Genomic DNA, 21,938 nt, shown 5'->3' with positions numbered 1-21,938 from the left:
TTTGTTTTTCTGCCTGCTTGAGGATTCAGATCCTTCTGGTACACTTGCTAGCCCGAAGTTTTAAACGTCGAGGGTCTGGTTCTAGAACTTTTTTTTTTTAACTTATTTTCCATTTCTGGATAGGAGAATTCTAAACCTGGCAAAGCTGAAGCTTCCAGTATTTAGGTAAATGCGTTTTAGTTATTGGGACACCTAACTTGAAATTGACAGCAGCTACCTTGGGATGTCATTGCTAGCGTATATGTTAAGTGAGGGAGGTTCTCCTAAACCAGGGGTGGGGAACCTTGGCTCTTTTATGACTTGTGGACTTCAACTCCCAGAATTCCTGAGCCAGAATTCCTGAGCCAACTCCCAGAATTCCTGAGCCGTGCTGGCTCAGGAATTCTGGGAGTTGAAGTCCACAAGTCATAAAAGAGCCAAGGTTCCCCACCCCTGTCCTAAATGTATAGTGGGCCATAGTAGCTCTTTAGAGCTTGCTGCACTAGAAGAATAACTTTTAGCTTAGCTGCCATTATGTGTATGTACAAGAGCACTCCATGCAGCAAAACCCTAATTCTAAGAAGAGCTGAGATACGGCATCTCCTGTCTCAGATGAACCACCAGCAATAAAGCAATAGATACATTGATCCCACAAGCACCAGTTTCAAACACATCATTAAGCATGTAGTGTAGGCCAAGGATAAAGCAGACTGTTGGCCCTGGGGAAGAATTAACAGCATTTTGACTCTTAATGGTACAAAATTAGAAAACCTGCGTAAGGAGAAGTATTCTTAGATATTTCTTTTGACCAGGATTTTGCTGAGCATTCTGGCTCTTTTAGCCTCCACTTAGCTGCACCTAACCTTTGGACCACCTTAATCAGGATTAGAAACATTTAATAACTGCTTTAAGTCTTGGATTGCCTTTGTTTTGGCAACTGAATTTAGAGGTCCAGCAGGGGGCAGCACAACCAAGGGTTTTTGCCACTTGATGCCTTATGTAAATATTTCCCCAATTTATATTCGCATTCTCCTTTTATTCTACTGTGTTGGTATCTTGGATATCTTTATTGTGTGATTTCTTTCCCTGACCCAGATGCAGGACCGTCTATATATACGTATTTAGAAATAAGCTGCCTCCTGATCGTTACATTTTTTGACCACCACCACCCCACCCCCAGGGCAAGAGGTGTAATGTGGTAATATAACATTTATTGTCATTTACCTATATGCACAATAGCATACTTTAAAATGACATTACAATGCCCAGCTCTTGAAAGAAGAAATGAAGGAAATGTGACTCAATATGCTCAGGGCAGTTCTACAAGATGCCAAATTATTTGCAAGCAGCCACTTGGATTGCTCCTGGAAATGTAGTGTTTTTCTCATTAAAAGAGTTTTAATTTTCTGATTCTGTCTCAGGAGACTAACTGACAGCTATCAGAATGAATTCATCTACCTTCTGATTTTGACTTGATCCAGAAGGTAAATACAGGATATTTTAATGTGCCACAAGTGGAAAGCAATGTAAGAGTTTGGATGAAGAGTTGTATAAATTCAAAGATGATCATATAGAAATGCAGACAAAGCATACAGTAAATGTAAGGAGTGCCTGTGAGTGTTTGCATGCTCTGAAACTGCTTTTTGCTTCCTTTGGCAGGTATTGACCTTTGTCCTTGAGTTGAATGGCCTTGATCTTTACAGCAAGGCTTTCTGTCTATTCACTGCCCTAGAATAGGTGGCTAAGAACCCCTCTCATGCCACAATGCAGTTCCTTTGCTGGAGCCTATTTGGTCTTCCTCCATGCTTGTTTCTACATCCCGAGCAACAGAATTACAGTCTCGAATGCTGGGTTAAATTATTACCTGTTCCTCTGCAAAGGCAGGCCTAGACAGGCATGATAGAAATAAATAGAAAGGCTATCAGCTCAGTTTTGCAAAGCATTACTAAAATTGCTAGATTAAAAGAAAAAAAAGTGGGGACACAGCAAACCCTATAAAAGGCTGAGCTATAGCAAAAGACTTGGTTTGAGGCTAGACAGCATGTGTAGAAGCATAAAAGATTTCTGGATGAAGTGGCCATTTAATTTAGTGTAAACATGCAAATTATACACGTGGCTTTAAAAATCCAGATTTTTATATGTGAGTTTTGGGCTGGCAGCAATTGGACAGAAACCTTCAAGTTGGGGTCAACACCATAGCTGAAAGAAAATACCCTATGTGTGGCTTGAGTATAAAAGTCAAATTCCAGGTTTAAAGTCATTACAACAGGAATTAAAAATAAAGCTTTGATATAAGATCCTAATACATCTATGGAAATGCTGTGAATATTGAATATAATTCCGGTCCTCTTACCTAAAATGGATATTGTGGAGCTGAAAAATATTTTTTAAAAAAATCAAAATCATATGTTAAGGGAAATATTGTGGGAATTGGGGCTTTTAAGGGATATTTTAGAGGTACATAAACTTATGGAAATGGCAATTATTTTCTAACTCGAGTATATTAAAAGAGTGGTTCATTAATCAAATGCAGGGTGACAAACTCAATAAAAGGTGGTGGCCATCAAAATGTGATGATGGTCCTTGTCCGAAATAATTTTAAAGGAACTCAGCAATTTGGGGGACAGGAGGGGAGGCTATAGGTGACTGCTAATCATATCTCATGAATTATGGGAACCATCCCTTAAATCACTACCAGAGGACTGGTATCTTTCTGTCAGTGCTTCTGAGAGTTTCTTGTAGGTCTCAGTGTGTTGCTGGGTGGCATTAAAAACTAGGCTACATAGATCCTTAGCAGATCCAGTAGTAGTACCCTTGTGTTATTAGCAGGGGCTCTCCAAGAATTTAAATGGAAGACTATTAAGCCTGAAGCTAGGAGATTTTACATGCAAAAGCAGATGCTTTCAACAAAGTCTTTTTCATATAAAGTAACATTTCCCTAAAACTTTGCCTTGGAAAATGGAGACCATCACAGGGCTCTGCCTGGCTGTATGGTTTAGAGTTGCTTGGGACTTTGCCCTTTTCCTGATGGGATGGAGCAGCTGAGGTTTTCAAATATTCACCCAATTTTATTAGCTCTCTTTGGGAACTAATATTTTGAAAGACTGCAAAAAAAGCAAGAAACAGTCCCAGAAATACAAGTGCATTAGGCTCTAATCTCAGATGCTTTCTGAGGCTTGCTGTGCTAGGGGTGAGGAGGGTACACACTTGTGACTTCTGTAGCACAAAAATACTGCAAACACTGGCAACAGATAACGGTTGGGGCTTCTCCCCTTCACCTCAGCCAGCACCATCAACACCCATTGCTTATATGGTCTGCCAAGTGAAATCTAGGCGTATTTGGGTTCTGACTTTTTCAGTGGGGCTTGTCTTGTCCTGAAAGAATTATAATAGGAATGATATTTATGTGCCAGGGATGCCAATATAAAGACCTGGATCTTAGCATATCATTCACTTGCTATAAAGTAGAAACTTTGAAATCAAGTCTAGGTAAAGTTAACATTCATGGAACTGTATTATCACTCAAAAGTGCTTTGTTGATTGGAGAGTAATATATATGCCTAAAGTGGGCACTGAGACCACAACAGTTCCACAACATCTTGGTTATGCTTATGCAACATATTTAACCTGGTTATTGAATTAACTATTTTTCTGGGTTTGCAAAATATGCTATAATATACAGGAGTTGAAAATTGTGACCAGGTGATTTTTCTGGGGTAGAAGGAAATGGATAACTAGATTATTATTAATTGGATAAAGTGAGACCTCCCTATAATTCATCTGTTATTAAATCATTCAGTTGCTTCCAACCTTTTCTGATGCAATGGACATAATTTTGCAAGGATTGTCCACCAGCTACTGCTTCTTGTAGGCACACAGATATCCTACTTAAATCTTTTTTCCTTATGACACTCGAGTATTCAAGCTTGCTACATTACCAGAGGTGAGTCACTTCCTCCCAGGTTCATTTCTGTAAACCAGCATTTTTCAACCTTGGCAGCTTGAAGAGAATTCTGGGAATTGAAGTCCACCCATCTTCAAGTTGCCAAGGTTGGTAAATACTGCTGTAAACTCTGAAATGTGGATTAATATACCATGGCTGATCTAGAATGCTGAACAAGGTTGGTATGGTGTAGCATTTGGATAGGGAACTGCAACTGGACTGTTGACTGAGGTGAAATATCAAGGGAACATCCCAGAAACAAAAATACCTATTTAGGCCTGCCTGCCTCCAACTCTAAATAGCTCACAATAAAAATAACAATACGGAACAAAACAAGATGGGTTCTGGTCACTATACAGAAAAGATATCCAATAAGGAGCTCCAATTTAAGCCAAGGCCGAGAAGAACAAACAGGCCTTCAAGGCCTTGTGGAATGCCAACGAAGTGCCAGCCACATTAATTTCAAAGGAAGCTCATTCCAGAAGGCAGGGAAGACCCGCTCCCTGAATCCTGATAAGATGCTTTATTAAATACCACTGCTTAACTGAAGGAACCTGGAGCACACCAACTCTTCCGGCATATACCAGCTGGTCAAGAAGCATGGGAGATAAATGGTGCTACAAGTAACAGGCCTTATGCCATATAGGGCTTTATAGGTGATAACTCTCAACTTGGATTGTGTATGAAAGTGTGCTGCCAACCAGCATAGTTTATGAAGCAGAGGTGTCACATAAGCATTTCAAAGCATGCCCATCACTGAGTATGGCACCGTGAGGTAACTAGGGCTTGAATGACCATCTGAAAAGCCTCATGATCCTCATGATCCTGGAAGGGGTACAACTGTGCACCCAATGAAGCTGTACTTTTTGAAGAAGAGCGGTGAATCCAAGAGGGCTATTCCATCCTAGAGTATAGACAGGAAATCCCTGAGGTTAGGAGGCCCTAATATCTACAATCCTTTAGTAAGATTGAGTCTGCTCCTTCCCACCCAGGCCTGCACAGCCTCCAGGCGTAGGGACAGAAGGTAAACAGCCTTACTTGAGCAATCACGAGTGGATGAACTCAGTCAATAACATAATATAGATGTTAAACCAGAAGATCAAGCCCTGTGGCAAATCACATAAGAATGGACTAGGGCAGGGGTGTCAAACTCGTTGCATCGTGACTTTTTTCCCATCGTGACTTTTTTTGGGTGTGGCTTCCGTAGGCCAGCAGTTTTGACACCCCTGGACTAGGGGATGACCTCTCTTCCCTTCCATCAGCAATGAAGGGGAAAGGGAAAGGAGAGGAGGGGAGGGGAGGGGTGGGGTGGCAGGCCTCCCAATCCTCAACCCCCACTGTATTCCAAAAGTATGCTGGGGGCCAATGATATTGAAGGCCACTGTGGAGCAAAAGGATGGATATACCACCACAGGTCATCAATAAGTGCAACCAAAGCTGTCTGAGTCTCGAGTCCTGGATTGAGACTCAACTGGGTCTGGGTAATTCGTGTTTTCCAGGGTTTCTCTGCAATGGCAGGATAGCAGTTGTCTAAAATTGTTGGGTCCAAGACAAGCCTTTTGAGGAGAGGGCACCCCACTGCCTCCTTCATGACTGAAGTCCATATACACCCTCTCAATGAGGGTGATACGTCAGCATGAATCCAATTACAGGTCACCTCCCTGACTGCTTTAACAACCTAGGAGAGAGACAGATCCAATAAACAAGTGGCTAAACTTAATGCAGAGAATCCTGTCCACTTCTTCAGGAGTCACCAATTCAAACTCGTTCTAGATCACACCACAAGACTTGAGATACAAGAATCTCATAGTGATGTTATACAAACGAACAAAAGTCCTTTTCATACTGAAATATAAGATTAATACCGGAGGAAAAGGAGGAAACTCATAGCTTTTCCAAAACGGAAAACCACTGCAGGATCAAGCGGGCACAATTACGTGGCTGCCACTTCAGATGAGGAAAAGTTACTCCATTGTCCAAGCCAGGATGATTATATGAGCACTCCGTGAGTGGACAGTCAAAGGTGGCCAAATTCCACCTTCCGAATCTGCAGAAAGGCCATTTTTGCAGCCAAAGTTCCTGGTGTGTTTACGTTATGCTTGGTGATTTGTTCCTGGATACAAAGAAGGAGGGAGAAAAAACTGTCACAAAAGCAGTCCTTGCTTGCATTGATTTATTACTTCTCCCAATCATTGGTTTTGGCACTTCTGCTTCTTTTTTTTTCTTCTTCTTCAAAGGCTTTGTTCTGAGGTCATCCTCTAAATCAGTCAAGATTTATAGAGGTAGCATTAGGACATACTCAGAGGTTTCTGCACGTAATGGTGACATTACTTAGAAAAATTAAGGCACTGACCACAGTGATTATAACCTTCCTGGTTATAACCACTTCGCCTTAGAGACTGTGTCAACTTGCCAAAAAGCAAAGGAGAAGAGCTTTCCAAATGTGCCCTGTTTGGGGGCTCATTTCTTCTGCGTCTCTCTCTCTCTCTGCTCTGGTTTCAAACAGAAGGCTGTACTTAGGGCAGTTGTGACTAGGGCCCGACCTGTCACACAAAATCAGAATTCAGATGGTACAGTTCTGTTACTCATTAACAATTATCCAAGATGACAGCATTATACATGTCTCGCTTTCCAAACATTGTAACTTCCTATGCTCTGCCTTTCCAGAGAATCTGCTTAACTAGAAATACTCTCTACAGTAATTCCTCTTCCTTCTCATGGGCAATTGCCTACCCAAGCCCCCTATTTTAGATAAGGATCTTCTCAGGGATGACTCACACCCTGGACGGTATCTCTTTACTCTCCTACCATCCGGTAGGAGATATAGGAATATAGCCAGCCGTACCAACAGGCTGAAAAATAGCTTTTATCCGTGGGCTGTTAGGCTTTTAAATGGGACATAATCTTATGCAGAATTGACTTGGGAGGCCGGTGTGTGGTGTAGTTGGTTCACATAGTGTGGTGGGATGGAGGGTTTGTTGTCACTGTGTGTTGGGGGGAGAGAGCACAGGGGGAGGCTCAGCTAATCTCAATGTACACATGTTGTACTTTGACAATAAAGGTTTATTATTAGTATTGTTCTGTGTGGTGTGTTGACCAAATGGAGTGGGTTAAAGCTCATGACCTTCCAATGGTCTCTCTCTGTGTGTGTGTGTGTGCGCGCGCACATGCATGCATGCGCGTTTCTTCTCCCTGCATTTTCTCCATAATTTTCCAGGTCCTTTAGGTAGCAGCAGCCAGCATCTGTTCTCACAAAATGTCTGGCTTCATGCAACTCCCTTAATCCGGACAGTCAAGAGACCAGCAGCTGCATTTGCAAAGCCTGCTAAGCTGGGCTCATGACAACCTTACTTTCACTGGTTGTGGCTTAAGCACATTGTGCAAACCCACATGTTTATACTTCAGTGAATTATGTGAACCCAGTGAATGAGCTTGCTTCCTGAATTAACTGTTTTGACGCTTTGTGTGAACCCATCTGTTTGTTCTCCTCCAGTCTGTTTGCCAAGTCATGTGTCTTGCCACAGGTATGCACATTTCAGTGCTTGTGAATTGGCCACAGTGATGTCCTGTTGCAAAATGCAGCACTTTGCTCCTAACAGAACTCAGAGTAGAAAAGTTGTGTCATTTTCTTTCACCAAATGCAGGTTTGTCATGCAGTAGGTTACCCCATTTGAACATTTTGACTCTCAATCTGAACCTGTTTCCCTTGCAAACGGCTAATTCTTCCCCAATTCCAGATTGGAGCTTCCTTTTCTCATGATAATATATGTCTCCCTCTGAGTTGTTTCAAGTCCTGGTTTGGGCCCTTAGATCACCAGGATGCAGTGTTTCTCAACCTTAGCAACGTTTAAGATGGGTGGACTTCAACTCCCAGGATTGCTCAGGAATTCTGGGTGTTAAAGTCCACCCATTTTAAAGCTGCTGAGATTGAGAAACACTGCTCTGGTATGTTTATCAGTAGCGTGTGGAAGAACCAAGGGCAGCATGCCTTCCTCCATGACAGCTTCCTCTCTTTGGCCAGACTGCTAGCTGCTACTTGGAATGAAGAGCAAGGGGTGGGGGTGAGCAGCTCAAGCTTGTCCCTCTGATATGGCCCCAGGGATGGCAGGCAGATTTTCTTAGGGTCATTTTCACATGAAAACACTTAGGACAAAGGTGGGCTGGAGGTCAAGCAGGGCCTTCTCTGGAAAGAGGCAGGATAGCTGCTGCCTCACTGTGTAACTGCACCTTTCCTCCAACTTCTAGTAGCAGTTCCAGGAACCTTTATATACTGCACATTTTGGGGGGAGGGGGGAGGGACTCAGGGAGGGGCCTTTGTGCTTGGGTCCTTTTGATTGTGTTTGATGGCTTTCCTGGGCTCCGTGAAATCACCGTTGGCTTGAAGGGTGGCACAGAACATAGTTCATAGAAAGATGGTTTTGATGTCATCCCATTTTCTGACTGAGCTCTGTGTTTGCTTTGTTTTATTCACCAGGAAAGGCCTGTACTGCATTTGGACCGATTCAGGTTTTGATCAACTGGGAAACAGTTCTGGAAAAGTATCAAGATGGGAGCCAGTCTTACCTCCAGGGGAATGATGTTCCATAGAGAAGGGGCCACCACGGACCATTTTTCTTGGTCCCATTAGATGTACTTCCTAATAGCCAGGACCCACAACATGTCCTGCTTTCTCATTCTGGTGGGCCAGGTAGATGTAACTGGGGACAGAGGTGGTCTTTCAGATAACTGGCCCCAAGCCAGGGAGTCTTTTTTCACAATCAGCTATAATTCTAAGATCCTTGTTTAATCTGCAGCAATAGAACCAGATATCTCTTTTTTTTTGTAAATATTTTATTGAATTTTTTTTAACATAACATAAATCATTATAAAACAGAATGTTGTCCGGGTAACATTTATAAGACAGTCCTTAACAATTAATTTATATAATCTATATTCCATATGTTAATTTCATTTAATTTCTGAAACTATATATTTAACTGTTGTTAAGCAAAAAAAAAACCTGTCTTAATCTAATGTTTTGCAAAGAAAGATACATTGGAGAGCCAGATATTTCTTATCCTTTACCAGGGATGTCTACAGGGCATGATCCAAAAAGTTAAAATGATGGCTACAACTGTGCAATTGAAGTTCAGCCCATTTTTCATGTCCGTTGCAACCCATTTTTTTTTAAAAAAACCCCAAGCTTTGTTAGTACCAGCGTTTTGATTGCATCGTCAGGGCTGGGCTTTTTTTGACCATACCAAGCCAACAGCTGTGTCCTATTCCTTTGCATTTGATGTTGTTTCCTTTCCTTAGATGTGTGAGTTCCAAACCACTAAGGAGTTAATTATAACCACCAGCAGTGCCAAACGCACCAACAGAAACCTACACAAGTGCTGAATTTGGCATCAGTTTAAAGTGCAGCCTAAAAAAAAAGCTGACCTTTAACAGCAAATAAATAAATAAATAAAAATTGGTTCCTTTTAATGCTGACCGTTAGAAGCTTCAAACTGTACTCAGGATGACCTCTCAGTGCATATGGAATGGGTAGAGCTGCCTGTCTGGTGCCTCTGGGTGGAAACCTTTATTAAATCAAGGAAAGTTGTCCTGGGCAAAAGACTTTTGGGCATAATGTTTCTGCTGCAGAGAATGGATTTTCCTTGATACAAAAGGAAGCCCAACTTAATGCAGTGTGTGATATAAGAACTGCTGAACAAAATACAAGCCAGAGCTCCCAAAGAGTAATACAGTAGCCATCAAGATATGGATGGTGCTGAATTTATAAGTTTTTAAGCTTTCAAGAATGCTTCTCCCCTGGAATTTCCCTGTCACCATGATGTGGGCAGCAGAGGGAGAAGGTCAGAATGGGTACAAACCCAACAGCATGTCTTTGGTCCACCATCTTCCACATCACCTCCACCTCTCAGCTCCAGAAGGCTGCCTCTAACTGCCTCCCAGGTGTGTTCGCAGGTTTTGGTTAAAAAAAAAAAGGTCAGTATGGCACCACAACAGTGTGATCAATGATCCACCCAGCGCAGCATGTAAAAATTGGGTGAAATTGGCCACCATCTTTACTTTGGGGGGTTTGCCCTATGTTATCTTCTCATAACAAACTCAAGCAATTCAATAAAAATGCAATAGCTGCTAAAACGCACTAAATTCTTAGTGTTGACCTTGATTCTTTTTTCGTTTGTTTGTTTTGCTTTGTTGGGTGTTTATGGACTATTGTGGTATATAAGTTCAAACTGTTTATAAACTGTTGATTAGAGTAGAATTCAGTGTGCTGTGTGAACCTGGAACATGGGTAATTCACTGCCCAGGTTTCACAACTTGTTCAAACTTAGCCATTGAGTTGTTGTCACCTTTCCTTTGCCACACTTTTGAAATGAGGCCCTCCCTGAGTAGGAGAGCAACACTGGTGGGCTGGATTAGTTGTAAAGGAAGAAAGGTTTCTGCCACAGCAGGCTTGAGCATGTCAGTTCCCCAGGGGGAAAGCAAGAGACAGATGTTACTGCAAACCCACCCTCTCCTTTTCTGAAAACACCATAAAAACATTAAAAAAGCAGATGGAAGTAGCTGGTAAGACTGGTGGCTAGAGCAAGGTGTGCAAAAGTACAAGCTGGACTTAGATCCTGAAGTGAAAAGGGTGGTGTGGGCATAGAGGATTAACCAGAAGATGTTAGATTCAGCATCCACTGGAATTTAGGCTCAATGTTAAGGTTTAGAAGAGAGTATTTGAGAATCCAGGCTCCCATCTCTCAGGGGTAGGCAACCTTGGCTCTTTTATGACTGGTGGATTTCAACTCCCAGAATTCCTGAACCAGCTGGCTCAGGAATTCTGGGAGTTGAAGTCCACCAGTCATAAAAGAGCCAAGGTTGCCTACCCCCAGTGTTTCTCAATCTCACTTTTTAAGATATGTGAACTTCAACTCCCAGAATTCCCCAGCCAGTCCACACATCTTGACTAAGAAACATTGCACTACTAGGCCACTGGTGGTGAACCTTTTAGAGACCGAGTGCCCAAACTGCAAACCAAAACCCACATGTATTGTCGGGTGCCGGGTGGGCATGGCCCTTTGGGTGGGTGTGGCCAATTGGGTGGGCATGGCCCATTGGGTGGGCATGGCTGCAGTGGTAATGGCAGACTGGATGGGACTAAAAAGTTCAATCAATCAATTCCAACTTTGCGAGATCTTTTTTTTCCCTGCTAGAAGTTGAAATTGATTGATTGGACCTCTTTTTTTTTTTGCACATGGCGCTGGAGTCCTAAAGCGAAAAGGTTTTATAAAACCCAACTGAAGGCCTAGGACTGGGGAAATGGCGCGCGTGCCCACAGAAAGGGCTCTGCGTGCCACCTGTGTCACGCGTGCCATAGGTTCGCCACCACGGCAGTAGGCAGTATTGATCTCTCATCTTTTCTGGAGTTCTGTAAGTCGCAGGCCCTGGAGAGTTTGGAAATAGCAATAGGGATGAAAAAGCATGGCATTTGGAGGTTGTGCAGAGGCATTTCCCTGCCAAAGAACTACAGTGTTATAGGCTGCTTCTGGTGGCTGTGGTGAGGGAAGGGGGCTCTCTAACTATAATCAAAGTAATGCTAGCCTCATCCTAGTGGAGATGTTTTGCAGCATCTAACTTTTGATCACTTAGAGGAGTCTCTTGAAAGCTCATATCTGAGCTCGCGTGGACTCCTGTAGAGAGCTGGGAAAAGCAACAATTGTGCTTCATTTTCACCCACTTGAGGTCTAGATCAGCATTTCTCAACCTTGGCAACTTTAGGATGTGTGGGCTTCTACTCCCAGAATTTCCCAGACATATTGACAAAGTTTAGAAACACTGAAAGGGACAAAAGGCAGGGAAGCCCATCCACAACCTTATTGGCCCTCAAAGCAAGGGCAAAACCAGAGGGCTGGAGGCATCGCATAGCCTTTGCATGAGGCAACCCTCACAGCTGTTTTCAGAAGTCCCCTCCTCCCCCCGCTGCCATCCTCTGGTCCCATAAATGCACAAATACACTGACTGCCTCTTTTGCAACCTGCTGCTCCCCTGGTGCATGAAAACCCCTCCTCCCACCCACACACCTATTGGCAGTGTTGCCAAGGAAAGTAGAGGACAAAAGACCCCAGGCCAGGCTCGCTTGGTTGGGAACATCTTTGCACCTCGCAATATCTGCATTATTATAGCCCCAAGCGAATAAGCAAAGGGGCAAAAATATCATCCTAAAGTAGGGTGGCAAAAAAAATCCAGACTACCACTTTTTGGCAGAATGCAGATATCAGCCCAGATCTGGGAGGCAGCCCTCAGGGAGCTAAGCCTGCATTACGCACAAAAGTGGGTTTTTGTCACAGTCATCTTCATCGTCATCAATAGAGGACTGGTTTGCTTATCCTCATGTTGCAACTGATCTCCCAGTACTGGGTGGGCAATCAGAGGGGCAGAAGTATAAATTTTTTTAGGGGTAGTCAAGTAGGCTTTGAGAACTCAGACCTATCGCACAGCCTTCTCTGCTATACAGAGAAAGCGTAGGTTTTGAAATCACTCCAATGGGAAACTCGGCATTGGCAGTGACTGGAACGGCATGCAATTCCAATTAAATAAATAAACCCCAGCCCAGAGTCTCTAGGGACGGCCTTGCCCATGTTTGCATCCTCGCTATTGCAATGTACACATTTCTTAGGCAGGGCCAAGGAAGAGAGAATGAATATGCCATGCTCAATAACACCTTGCCCTCAGACACATAGAACATAGAATAATAGAGTTGGAAGGGATCTTGGAGGTCTTCTAGTCCAACCCCTAGCTCAAACAGGAGACCCTACATGATTTTAAAGTATTTAATTAAATTATATGAAATTAATTTTAAAATTTTAATTTTTATTGTTATTAGGAATTGTGGGCTGTACTAATTTAATTCTATTTTATTCTTTTTTGTATGGTTTTAATTGCCCTGTGAACCGCCCTGAGTCCTTCGGGAATAGGGCGGTATATAAATTCAACAAATAAATAAAATAAATAAATAAATTTCAGACAAATGGTTGTCCAGTCTCTTTTTGAAAGCCTCCAGTGATGGAGCACCCACAACTTCTGAAGACAAGCCATTCATTCCACTGGTTTATTGTTCTCACCGTTAGGATTTTTTTCCTTCGTTCTAGGTTGGTTCTCTCCTCGGTTAGTTTCCATCCATTGTTTCTTGTCTTGCCTTTTGGTACTCTGGAAAATAGGTTGACCCCTTCTTTGCAGGAGCCCTTGCTATCATGTCTCTCCTAGTCCTTCTTTTTTACTAGACTAAGCATACCCAATTCCTGTATCTGTTCTTCGTAAACATCCTGCACTAATCTGCAGCCTACTTTATTGCCACTGCCAGTGAGGCACGCTATCTTACAGATGCGTAGGTGGGAATCTTTTTCTGGTACTTTCCAGAAAGGCCCCATCCCAGGAGAAGCCTCTTAATCTTTCCTATCACTAGAGGACTTTTGATCTTGAAAAGGTAGCCAAGATCAGACCTCTTTAGTGTCCGGATGGGGAGCGACTAGACACCCAAAAGCTGTAGGTGACACTGGAAGTTTTTAAAAAATCAGGTGATTATAGTACCAAACTTCTATACGGTTATTAAGAAAATAACAGAATGTGTCCAGGTGGTCATTAGTAGGTGATCTTGACTCAAAGGATATTGAACTAATCAAAATGACAGCCCTTTGCCTTCAACTTCATCTTTGCTGGGTGATGAGGAGGCACCTTCAGCAGTCCATCTGACTGGCAAAGTGGCCACTGGAACAGCTGGCCAAAAGCAGGTTCTGCTGGCAACCGCAGTTCTTCCCAATTGGACTGCTAATCAACACACACACAATTTAATGTATTTTGCGAGCTTCCTCACTCTCAGACTCATCTGCAGGCTTGTGGCCTAGCAAAAAGGGTTGGTGGGAAGCTAAATGGGATAAAGGACACCACACAAGGTGCCCAATTCAAAAGTATCCAAATATCGACTATTTTACTTACCTGAGATCAGAAACTAAATCTAGAATTAGGGCTGGAAACAAAGATGATGCTAGACATTGATGTGTTGCTTTATTGCATTCCAGTCTTTTTTTTTAAGAAAAGAATGATAAAATAATATCAGGTGGAAAGGACCTTGGAGGTCTTCTAGTCCAACCCTCTGCTCAGGTAGGAAACCCTATACCATTTCAGACAAAAGGTTGTCCAGTCTCTTTTTGAAAGCCCCCAGTGATGGAGCACCCACAACTTCTGAAGGCAAGGCATTCATTCCGCTGGTTTATTGTTCTCCCCATTAGGATTTTTCTCCTTAGTTCTAGATTGGTTCTCTCCTTGGTGTAGGGAACTGGCAGACGGCAACAGAAGTGTCTGAAGTTACACTGGAACTCATTAGTGCCCTGTTGCTCACCCCTACTTCTATAAAGCGTGATATAAATAATGGTTTCAGTTATGGATTACAGTGGACAAACTGCACAAACCCTCAGTCCACTCACTGGCAGGTTTTGTGCAAACAGCTAAAACAGGGCTTTTTTTTGTCATAGAACACTCAGAACGGAGTTCCGGCACCTTTTTTGGATGGAATCTTGTAGGATAGGCAAGGCAAGTTGTATGACATGTGTGAGTTCCGGCATCTTTTTCTTTTATAAAAAAAGCACTGGGCTAAACCATAAAGGCCTTAAGTAAAGTGAACACGTTGTGCCTCTAGAACAGGGGTTCCCCACCAGGGGTGCGAGATGATATTCCAGGGGGTGCAAAAACTTGGCTTTTCAACATTATAGTGTATATTCATAATTTGTTGCCATTATTTTGAACTTTTGCAAGGGGTGCGAGAATATATCAGAAGCGTTCTAGGGGTGTGGGGTACAGAAAAGGTTGGGAACCACTGATCTAGAATCTTTACTCGCTCTATTTTGCGTGAACATAGCCATACCAGCATTGTTTGTGCTGGAGGCTCTGGAATAATGTATTTCCTCTGGAAATTTTTAGACTTTTAAACATCTGCATATATGGACTGGAATCTGCCTTTCTGTGCTCCTGAATAGGTGCAATAAATAAATTCTTCAGTGTCTTCTCTCTCCTCCAATTGAAGACTGAGATCTGCTCCAGATGACCATATGAAGGGTGGGACTCTTTGGTTATATAAATAAACAAATATATTTTGACAAAAATATGAAATATTTGACATTATTTGAGGTCCATTGCCCATCCCTCCGTCCCCCACAGGGGAAAAATGCCACTGCAGTCTCTTCCCCACAAAATGGGGGGTGGGGGGTGGGAGGGAGCATCAAAAGCCCTGCAGAGTTGGTGACTGAGGGATCCATGTCACCAGATGCCAAATGTTGCTTGCCTCCCACTGAACTTCAGGCCATTGGGGCTTTGGGTGTCAGTGTGTGAGGCACCAGTTCAATTCACCTGGAAGGGGGTGGGGGAGCCTGGAAAGGATTATTCATTCCAGGAAGGCTGGCTCCTGGCAGGCCCAGAGGGGGAGGCAGGCGTGCCAAAATCAGCAGCTGCCCGCCAGAGGCCTGCTTCCAGTCTGCCTCGTGTCCCGCATGGCTGGCAAACAGTGCCCCCCCCCTTCAGCAACTGGCTCCATCTTGGCAAGTGGCCAACTGCTCTCCAGGGAAGGGTGTGTGTCCATATCTGTGCTATTTACTGGTCCTGCTTTGGGGTGGGGGGGGCGCAGTTTGGCGAAAGTGGTCCAGGCAGCTGTGGCCTCAGGGTGGGATGTTCTTTCCTGGCAATCAGAGAGGGAAAGACGCCTCTCTCTGGACAGGGACTCTGTCAACTCACGAGTAGAAGGGAGCCAGGAACCTCTCAAGGCCAACACTCTGCTCAAGGCAGGGATCCAAATGGAAGCATTTTGACCAACGTGTATCTACCTTCTGCTTAAATAAATCCAGTGAAGGGGAGTCTACCGCTGTTCCACAAACAGATTATTTAAAAATAAAAGTCAGTCAAAAATGACCTTCCTTCAACAGGCAATTATTATTTTGTGACCTACCCCCTAAAACAAAAGATAGATCTTCCTTTTCAATGACTTTCAGGTGTTGGAAAAGTACAGGTGGTCCTCGGCTTACAACCACAATCAAGCCCAAAATTTCTGTTGCTAAGCGAGACATTTGTTAAGCGAATTTTGCCCGAATCTGCAACCTTTCTTGCCTGTGGTTGTTAAGTGAATCACTGCAGTTGTTAGGTTACTAATGCGGTCGTTAATCTGGCTTCCCCATTGACTTTGCTTGTCAGAATGCTGCAAAAGGTGATCACAAGACCCTGGGACACGGCAACCGTCATAAATATGAATCAGCTGCCAAGTGTATGGATTTTGTTCATGTGACCATGCTGCAACAGTTGTCAGTGTGAAAAATAGTCATAAATCGTCTTTTTTTTAGTGCCCTTGTAACTTTGGATGGTCACTAAGTGAACTGTTGTAAGTCGAGGACTACTTGTACTAGCTTATCCTCAATTTCCCAGGCTAAGCACACCCAGCTTCTTCCATCAGAGGCTTCATTCTTGGAGCTAGATTAGAGGATAAACGGGAGAGTGAGGGGCTAGAATAGTGCCCTCCTCCCCCAGGACGGCTGTGAGATTTAATCTCATCTGTCTTTTGGATGGCACTTGCTGCTGGAGTGCCTGAAGGACCGACCTCAGACAACCCAGGTTGGCTCAGGCGAGTTCCCTGCTTCTCTTTCCTACAAGGGTCCCTCAGCCAACTCTGGAAAACTTGTCAACAGGCTCCAAGAGCAGCCACGTCATTCTAAGCATCCCTCTCAGCAAAGGAGATTCACAAGCACGACCCCATCACTCCCAGAGATGGCCCAAAGCCACTCCGAGCGGTAGCTTTGCCGTGGTAGCTGCAACACCGCACTCGTGAGATACTCTGCTGCCCGCCCAACCCTAACCCCACAGCCTCCGGTTACCTTTGGGTTCTTGCCCGTCCCCAAGGGGAAGAACTTAGTGATAGCACCCAGAGCTCTGCACATGGAAAGCATTTTCAGGTAGAGCTGGGAGAGATTACGGCTGTTTGGATCAATGCTTTTCACTGCCTTCCTAATCCATAAATAATAATTCCCAGCCTTCAAGACCCTGGAAAAAGTCAGGGCATCTGTACCCAGGTCTCCAGCAGAGAAAAGAGATGCTTGATTGGTTAAACCCTTAGCCCAGAATGAGGAATGTCACCACACAAGAGGCTCGCAAGCCCCAAGCAGCTGCCTGCCTGGATTTCAACTGCAGAATGAGCTGAAGGTCAGCATATTGGCAGTGAGTGGGGGTGTGGAGAGGGGGCTGGTTGTGCGATGCCTTGTATAGCCTTGGCACGGCCAGCTCTGCTTTGTCACTCTCCAGCTGGACTAAAAATATGTCGAGAGCCTCCTGCCTCTTTGCTGCATCTGCTTGAAACCACTTTTCCCCACGAGGGCAGGGCAGGGCACTTTCAGAAGACCAAAAGACCAGTTGCCTTTTGGCCCTAGTAGTCTTGTGGCCCAACTCATGCTGGAGGATATCAGCAAAGGGGGGGAGGGGGCTCACCCCTTCCTTCCTTTTCTCCCCCTCCCGCCTGCCTAGACTTTCAGATGAGAACGGCTGTGCCTGAATGTTTTTCCCTTCCCTGGCTCCCCTTCTTTTGCAACAGCTGCTTCCAAAGCCTCTTGAATTTCTGCAAACGGCACCAACCTCGATTGAAATAACACAGCCAGAGTTTATTGGGTCTCTCTTTCCTCTTCCATTACTTTCAGCTAATGAATTTACTTAAAAAAAACAAAACTAAAATAAATTACAGAATTAAATAACTTTGGACAAATCCTCTTCCAACCCATCTCCCAAAATAAAACGTTAAAGTAGTTGCTGGACTTTGGCAAACAGAGACAGCTAAACCATAACACTAGGGGGGAAAAACATTACTTGAGAAAGAGGCAGAGAGGAGTGAGCAAATCTTTTTGCTCTTCCCAAGCAAGTACGGTAAAGGTGCCCTCAAAATCTGCTGATGCCTCTCTCCAGCCACAATTGCCATCTTTCTTGCTCTTCCAGCCCCCACTAACCCACACGTTAGCTCCATGCTATCTGCTGAAACCTGCTAGGCATTAGGCAGATCCATGACACTACGGTGTTCCCTGATGCTTCTGCTCTCCAGAGGTGCCTCTCTGGGGCCGGTCCAACTTCAGACATGTGTTGGGTTGTCCAGATAAGGGTCTGTTTTGGTCATGTGCAGCATAACAGCAGGAGCTTTGTAATGGCAGTGCGCTCCAGTGCAGGTCACCCCACTACATGGTTTCCCCCTAGTCCTCATTCCCAGTTTCCTGTTGCACAGGCTCTGCCAGGTCTGCAGAGTCTTGGAGCTCCACACCCAAACGCTGCTGGTGATGCCTACCACCAAGGACATGAAAATCTTCAGCATGAAGATGGCCATCGTGGGCACCGAGGCATCCAAGGAACAGTCCACACTTCGGTGGCCTGGAAAAGGCAAGCAGCTGTGCTCCAAGGCCTGGAGGTTCCAGTAATCCATATTCAGACGTTCATAGAAATAACAGACAATGACACATGTGGCTGGGACAGTATAGAGGATGGAAAAAACCCCGATCTTCACCATGAGTTTCTCTAGTTTTTCGGTATTAGTACCACCGGTCTTCATGATTTTGCGAATGTGGAAGAGAGCCACAAAGCCGGTCAGGATGAAGGAGGTGCCAATGACCAAGTAGCAGGAGAGTGGGATGAGGATGAACCCTGTCAGGGCATTGACGTCCATGCTCCCTACGTAGCAGAGCCCAGTCAGCTCATCCCCCGCCACCTTCCGCATGGTGAGGATAACAATGGTCTTCATAGCGGGGATTCCCCAAGCTGCCATGTGGAAGTAGCTGCTATGGGCCTCAATGGCCTCGTGCCCCCACTTCTTGCCAGCAGCCAGGAACCAGGTCAAAGTCAAGATGACCCACCAGAGGGAGCTGGCCATGCCAAAATAGTACAGGATGAGGAACACAATAGTGCAGCCAGTACTTTCCAGCCCCTCTTGGATGATATACAGCTCCCCATTCTCCCGGTCACAGGCAATGTTCTCCGCACCAGCCACCGAGCGGATGATGAAGGCCACCGAATAGACATTGTAGCACATAGAGAGGAAGATGATGGGCCGCTCAGGGTATTGGAAGCGGTGGGGCTCCAGGAGGAAGGTAAGGACGGTGAAGGCAGTGGAGACGAAGCAGAGCGTGGCCCAGACGGCCATCCAGATGAAAGCAAAGTCTTTGTCTCGCCGTGACCAGAAGACATCAACTCCAGGGGAGCAGCGGGGTGCACATGACAGGCTCTTGGCAACATACTGGAACTTGTCGGAGTTCTCACATGAAGCACTGCTGCCTGGTCGGCTCTCACTGGGGCCATCCCCAGGAGGTCGGGCAGGGCGTGGTGCCACAGGTAGCATGCCCTGACCCCGGTGAGGCTCAGCCGTGGTGGCGTTTTCGGGTGCCTCCATGCACAGGGAGTGCGGGTCATTCTTGGTAGGCAAGCGAGAGCAGTCCAGGGCGTCAGGCCAACCGAAGTGGAAGTGCTCCATGATGGGTGCGCAGCGCTGACGTGCCTGTTCGCACATTGGCCGGCAGGCAGGGATGCTGCTGGATACCTGGTCGGTGCACATGGGCGCATACAGCGAGCAGAGGAAGAAGCGCAGGTGGCCGTGGCAGCCATAGGCCACCAACGGGGCAAACTCTTCCAACTTGAGCGCGGCCTCGCGCTGGTGCTCGTGGCCCAACAGGTTGGGCATGCGGGTCAGGTTGTAGCCGATGCCCTGGCACATGGGGATCTCGATGGCCTGGCACCGCCCGCCCCGGCCACGCTCCGCCTCGTACACACCGCTGCCGCCCAGCAGTTCCAGCGTCGAGCCGGCCACCACCAGCTGGCAGAGCAGCGCCGCGATCGCCCGCCACAGCAGCAGCAGCAGCCCGGCGCGGAGGACAGGCGCGGCCATGCTCACTGCGCTCCTCGCCCCGGATCGCTGCCGCTAGCTGCGCCTCCTGCGCCGCATGGCGCGCGAGCGGTAGCCGAAGCGGCGGCGGCAGCTCCCCACGCGTCTTTGCCGAGGCCGGCGCTTAGCTCGCGGGCGCCGCTGTTGCAGCCCCCTTACACCCCCGAGAGGCGGACCCGGCGCTGGCGGGACACACCCCGCACAGGGCGGGGCAGAGCGGGGGGGAAGGGCGCGGAGCCGGCCGGTTGGGCGAGGGAAGTTTGAGCGCGCCGCCCTCGCAGCCGCGCGCTTTCCAGCCCAGGCGCCGCGCTCCGCTGCGCTTTGCTGGATGGACTCCGCCGATGCTCCGAGGGGCGCGGAGTTGTAATCGCCAAACTGCTGCCGGGGAGCCACAGAGAGGCGCGGAACGGCGCGATAGATTCCCGTAGCCCGGGAGCCTCGCCTTGTCCCCGCATCCGTTCCCAGCTGGATTGAGGCGGCGGTGGGACTCGCTCTGAGGAGGAGACCGCCGGAACTCCAAGCGAGGGGCGAAGAGACGGGTTGTTTCTTTCGGGAGCCGGAGAGGCGGCCTCTCGGCGATCTACCTGAGGTTTGCGCTCGGCAGGACTTTTACCTGCCGAGACTGGACGGGCGGAGGCTCCGGAGAGGCGGGGCAGCGCTGGTTTTCTCGGCGCAAAGGCGGCCCCGTCTGAAGCCTTTCGCCGCGTGGCCTTGGGAAGCTAAAGTTGCCAGGTGATGTTTCCCAGTCCGCCTTCGTGAAAATCCTCTCCCTACCTCGCCTTTTCATTTTATTGCACTGGTCAAGGCTGCAATAGCCCCGCTGAGTTTGGTTTGCCCTCCTGCTGCGGTAGTAATAGTTGGCAGAAAATGAGGTAGCCTAAACCCGCGTTTCTCAACTTCAGCAGCTTTTAAAGATGTATGGACTTCGACGACGTCCAGATTTCCCCAGTCAGCGTGGCTGGTTGGGGAAATTTTGGGAGTTGAAGTCCACGCATCTTAAAATTGGCAGAAGTAAACTACTGGAGAAATGGAAAACTAAGCTAGTAAAGGGAAAGGAGCCTTGGTGGAGCAGTGGGCTAATGCCTCCTTAAGTAACACCAGCTGCAGCTGCTTGCAATTAGTGCAGGTTCGAGTCCCACCAGGAGGTTGACTCAGCCTTCCATCCTTCCGAGGTAGGTAAAATGAGGACCCAGCCCTACTAAGCAGGCATATACATAGAATGAAGGCTATTGCTAAGCGCATTGATTTGTGCTTCTTAGATTGTAAGCCGCCCTGAGTCTTCAGAGAAGGGTGGGATATAAATGAGATTTTTAAAAAAAAAATCTCCCTGAAAAAGTTCTACATGGAGAGCCAGTTTCTTGTAGTGGTTAAGACATTGGGCTAAAACCAGGAGTGCACTTAGGCATAAAGCCAACTGGGTGATCTTGGTCCTGCCACTCCCTCTGCTCCCTAGGAAACAGGCAGTGGCAAACTGCTTCTGAAATCTTGCCAAGAAAATTGAAGGCCCCTAGTCCCAGCAATCTCCAGGAGTCAACTCTGATTCAAAGGTACCAACCAAACAAACCACCATAATATTTAATTTAATTTAATTTAATTTATTAATATTTCTATACCGCCCTTCTCCCGAAGGACTCAGGGCGGTGTACAGGGCAAGAATAAAACAAGAGTTACAAAAATTAAAAGATAATTAAATACATGCCCATAAAAACAGTTGATACATTAATAAAAACCCCAATAAAATGATAATAAAAAACCCCACCACTTCCTATGCTCCCTAGGAAGTTGTTCCTACCCTTATAAAATCTCTAATGACAGATGTCCCCTACCAAAGAAATTATAATACCCTTCCATTTAATATAATTCACACTCAGGAACCTTCAATTTCTCATCCCACATTATGCCACTGCACATTGGTGTCACTCTTACTTTCCGCAAGTCACATTCAGTCAGTCTGAATCAAACTAATGGTGGCTGCAGCCTGCAACAGATCTGTTAAAACACTGGGGCAGAATGGCAGCCCAAAGCCACTTTAAAGCTTGTTCTATTAATGGGAAGGAGTCTGTGCCCATCTACTAGAGTCAAACTTGAGCAGTTGGTCCTGCC

The 21,938-nt window shown here is 45.9% G+C and overlaps 2 protein-coding genes across 2 annotated transcripts in view; both read right to left on the bottom strand.

Annotated features, from left to right (window-relative positions):
- Positions 1–17,346: 17,346 nt before the first annotated feature.
- Positions 17,347–19,930, bottom strand: FZD9 (frizzled class receptor 9). The gene has a single exon (XM_081315365.1). It carries the CDS (start codon positions 19,836–19,838, stop codon positions 18,042–18,044), a length of 1,797 nt encoding a protein of 598 aa, XP_081171491.1. The 5' UTR covers positions 19,839–19,930; the 3' UTR covers positions 17,347–18,041.
- Positions 19,931–19,990: 60 nt separating this feature from the next.
- Positions 19,991–21,938, bottom strand: part of FKBP6 (FKBP prolyl isomerase family member 6 (inactive)) — a gene marked incomplete at both ends in the record, with an annotated part of 65,100 nt that continues 63,152 nt past the window's right edge. Inside the window, one exon of the mRNA XM_081313061.1 lies at positions 19,991–20,457. Coding sequence (XP_081169187.1) covers positions 19,991–20,457 — 467 coding nt within the window. The remainder of the gene's footprint in view (positions 20,458–21,938) is intronic.

The sequence above is a fragment of the Vipera berus genome, assembly GCF_964194415.1.
Source record: "Vipera berus genome assembly, chromosome: 1".
In the NCBI taxonomy this organism is placed as follows: domain Eukaryota; kingdom Metazoa; phylum Chordata; class Lepidosauria; order Squamata; family Viperidae; genus Vipera; species Vipera berus.
This window is presented reverse-complemented; position numbering and strand designations above follow the sequence as displayed.

Bases quoted from the DNA above. Each gene is read 5' to 3' on its own strand.
- FZD9 (XM_081315365.1), bottom strand. From the start codon at position 19,838: ATGGCCGCGCCTGTCCTCCGCGCCGGGCTGCTGCTGCTGCTGTGGCGG.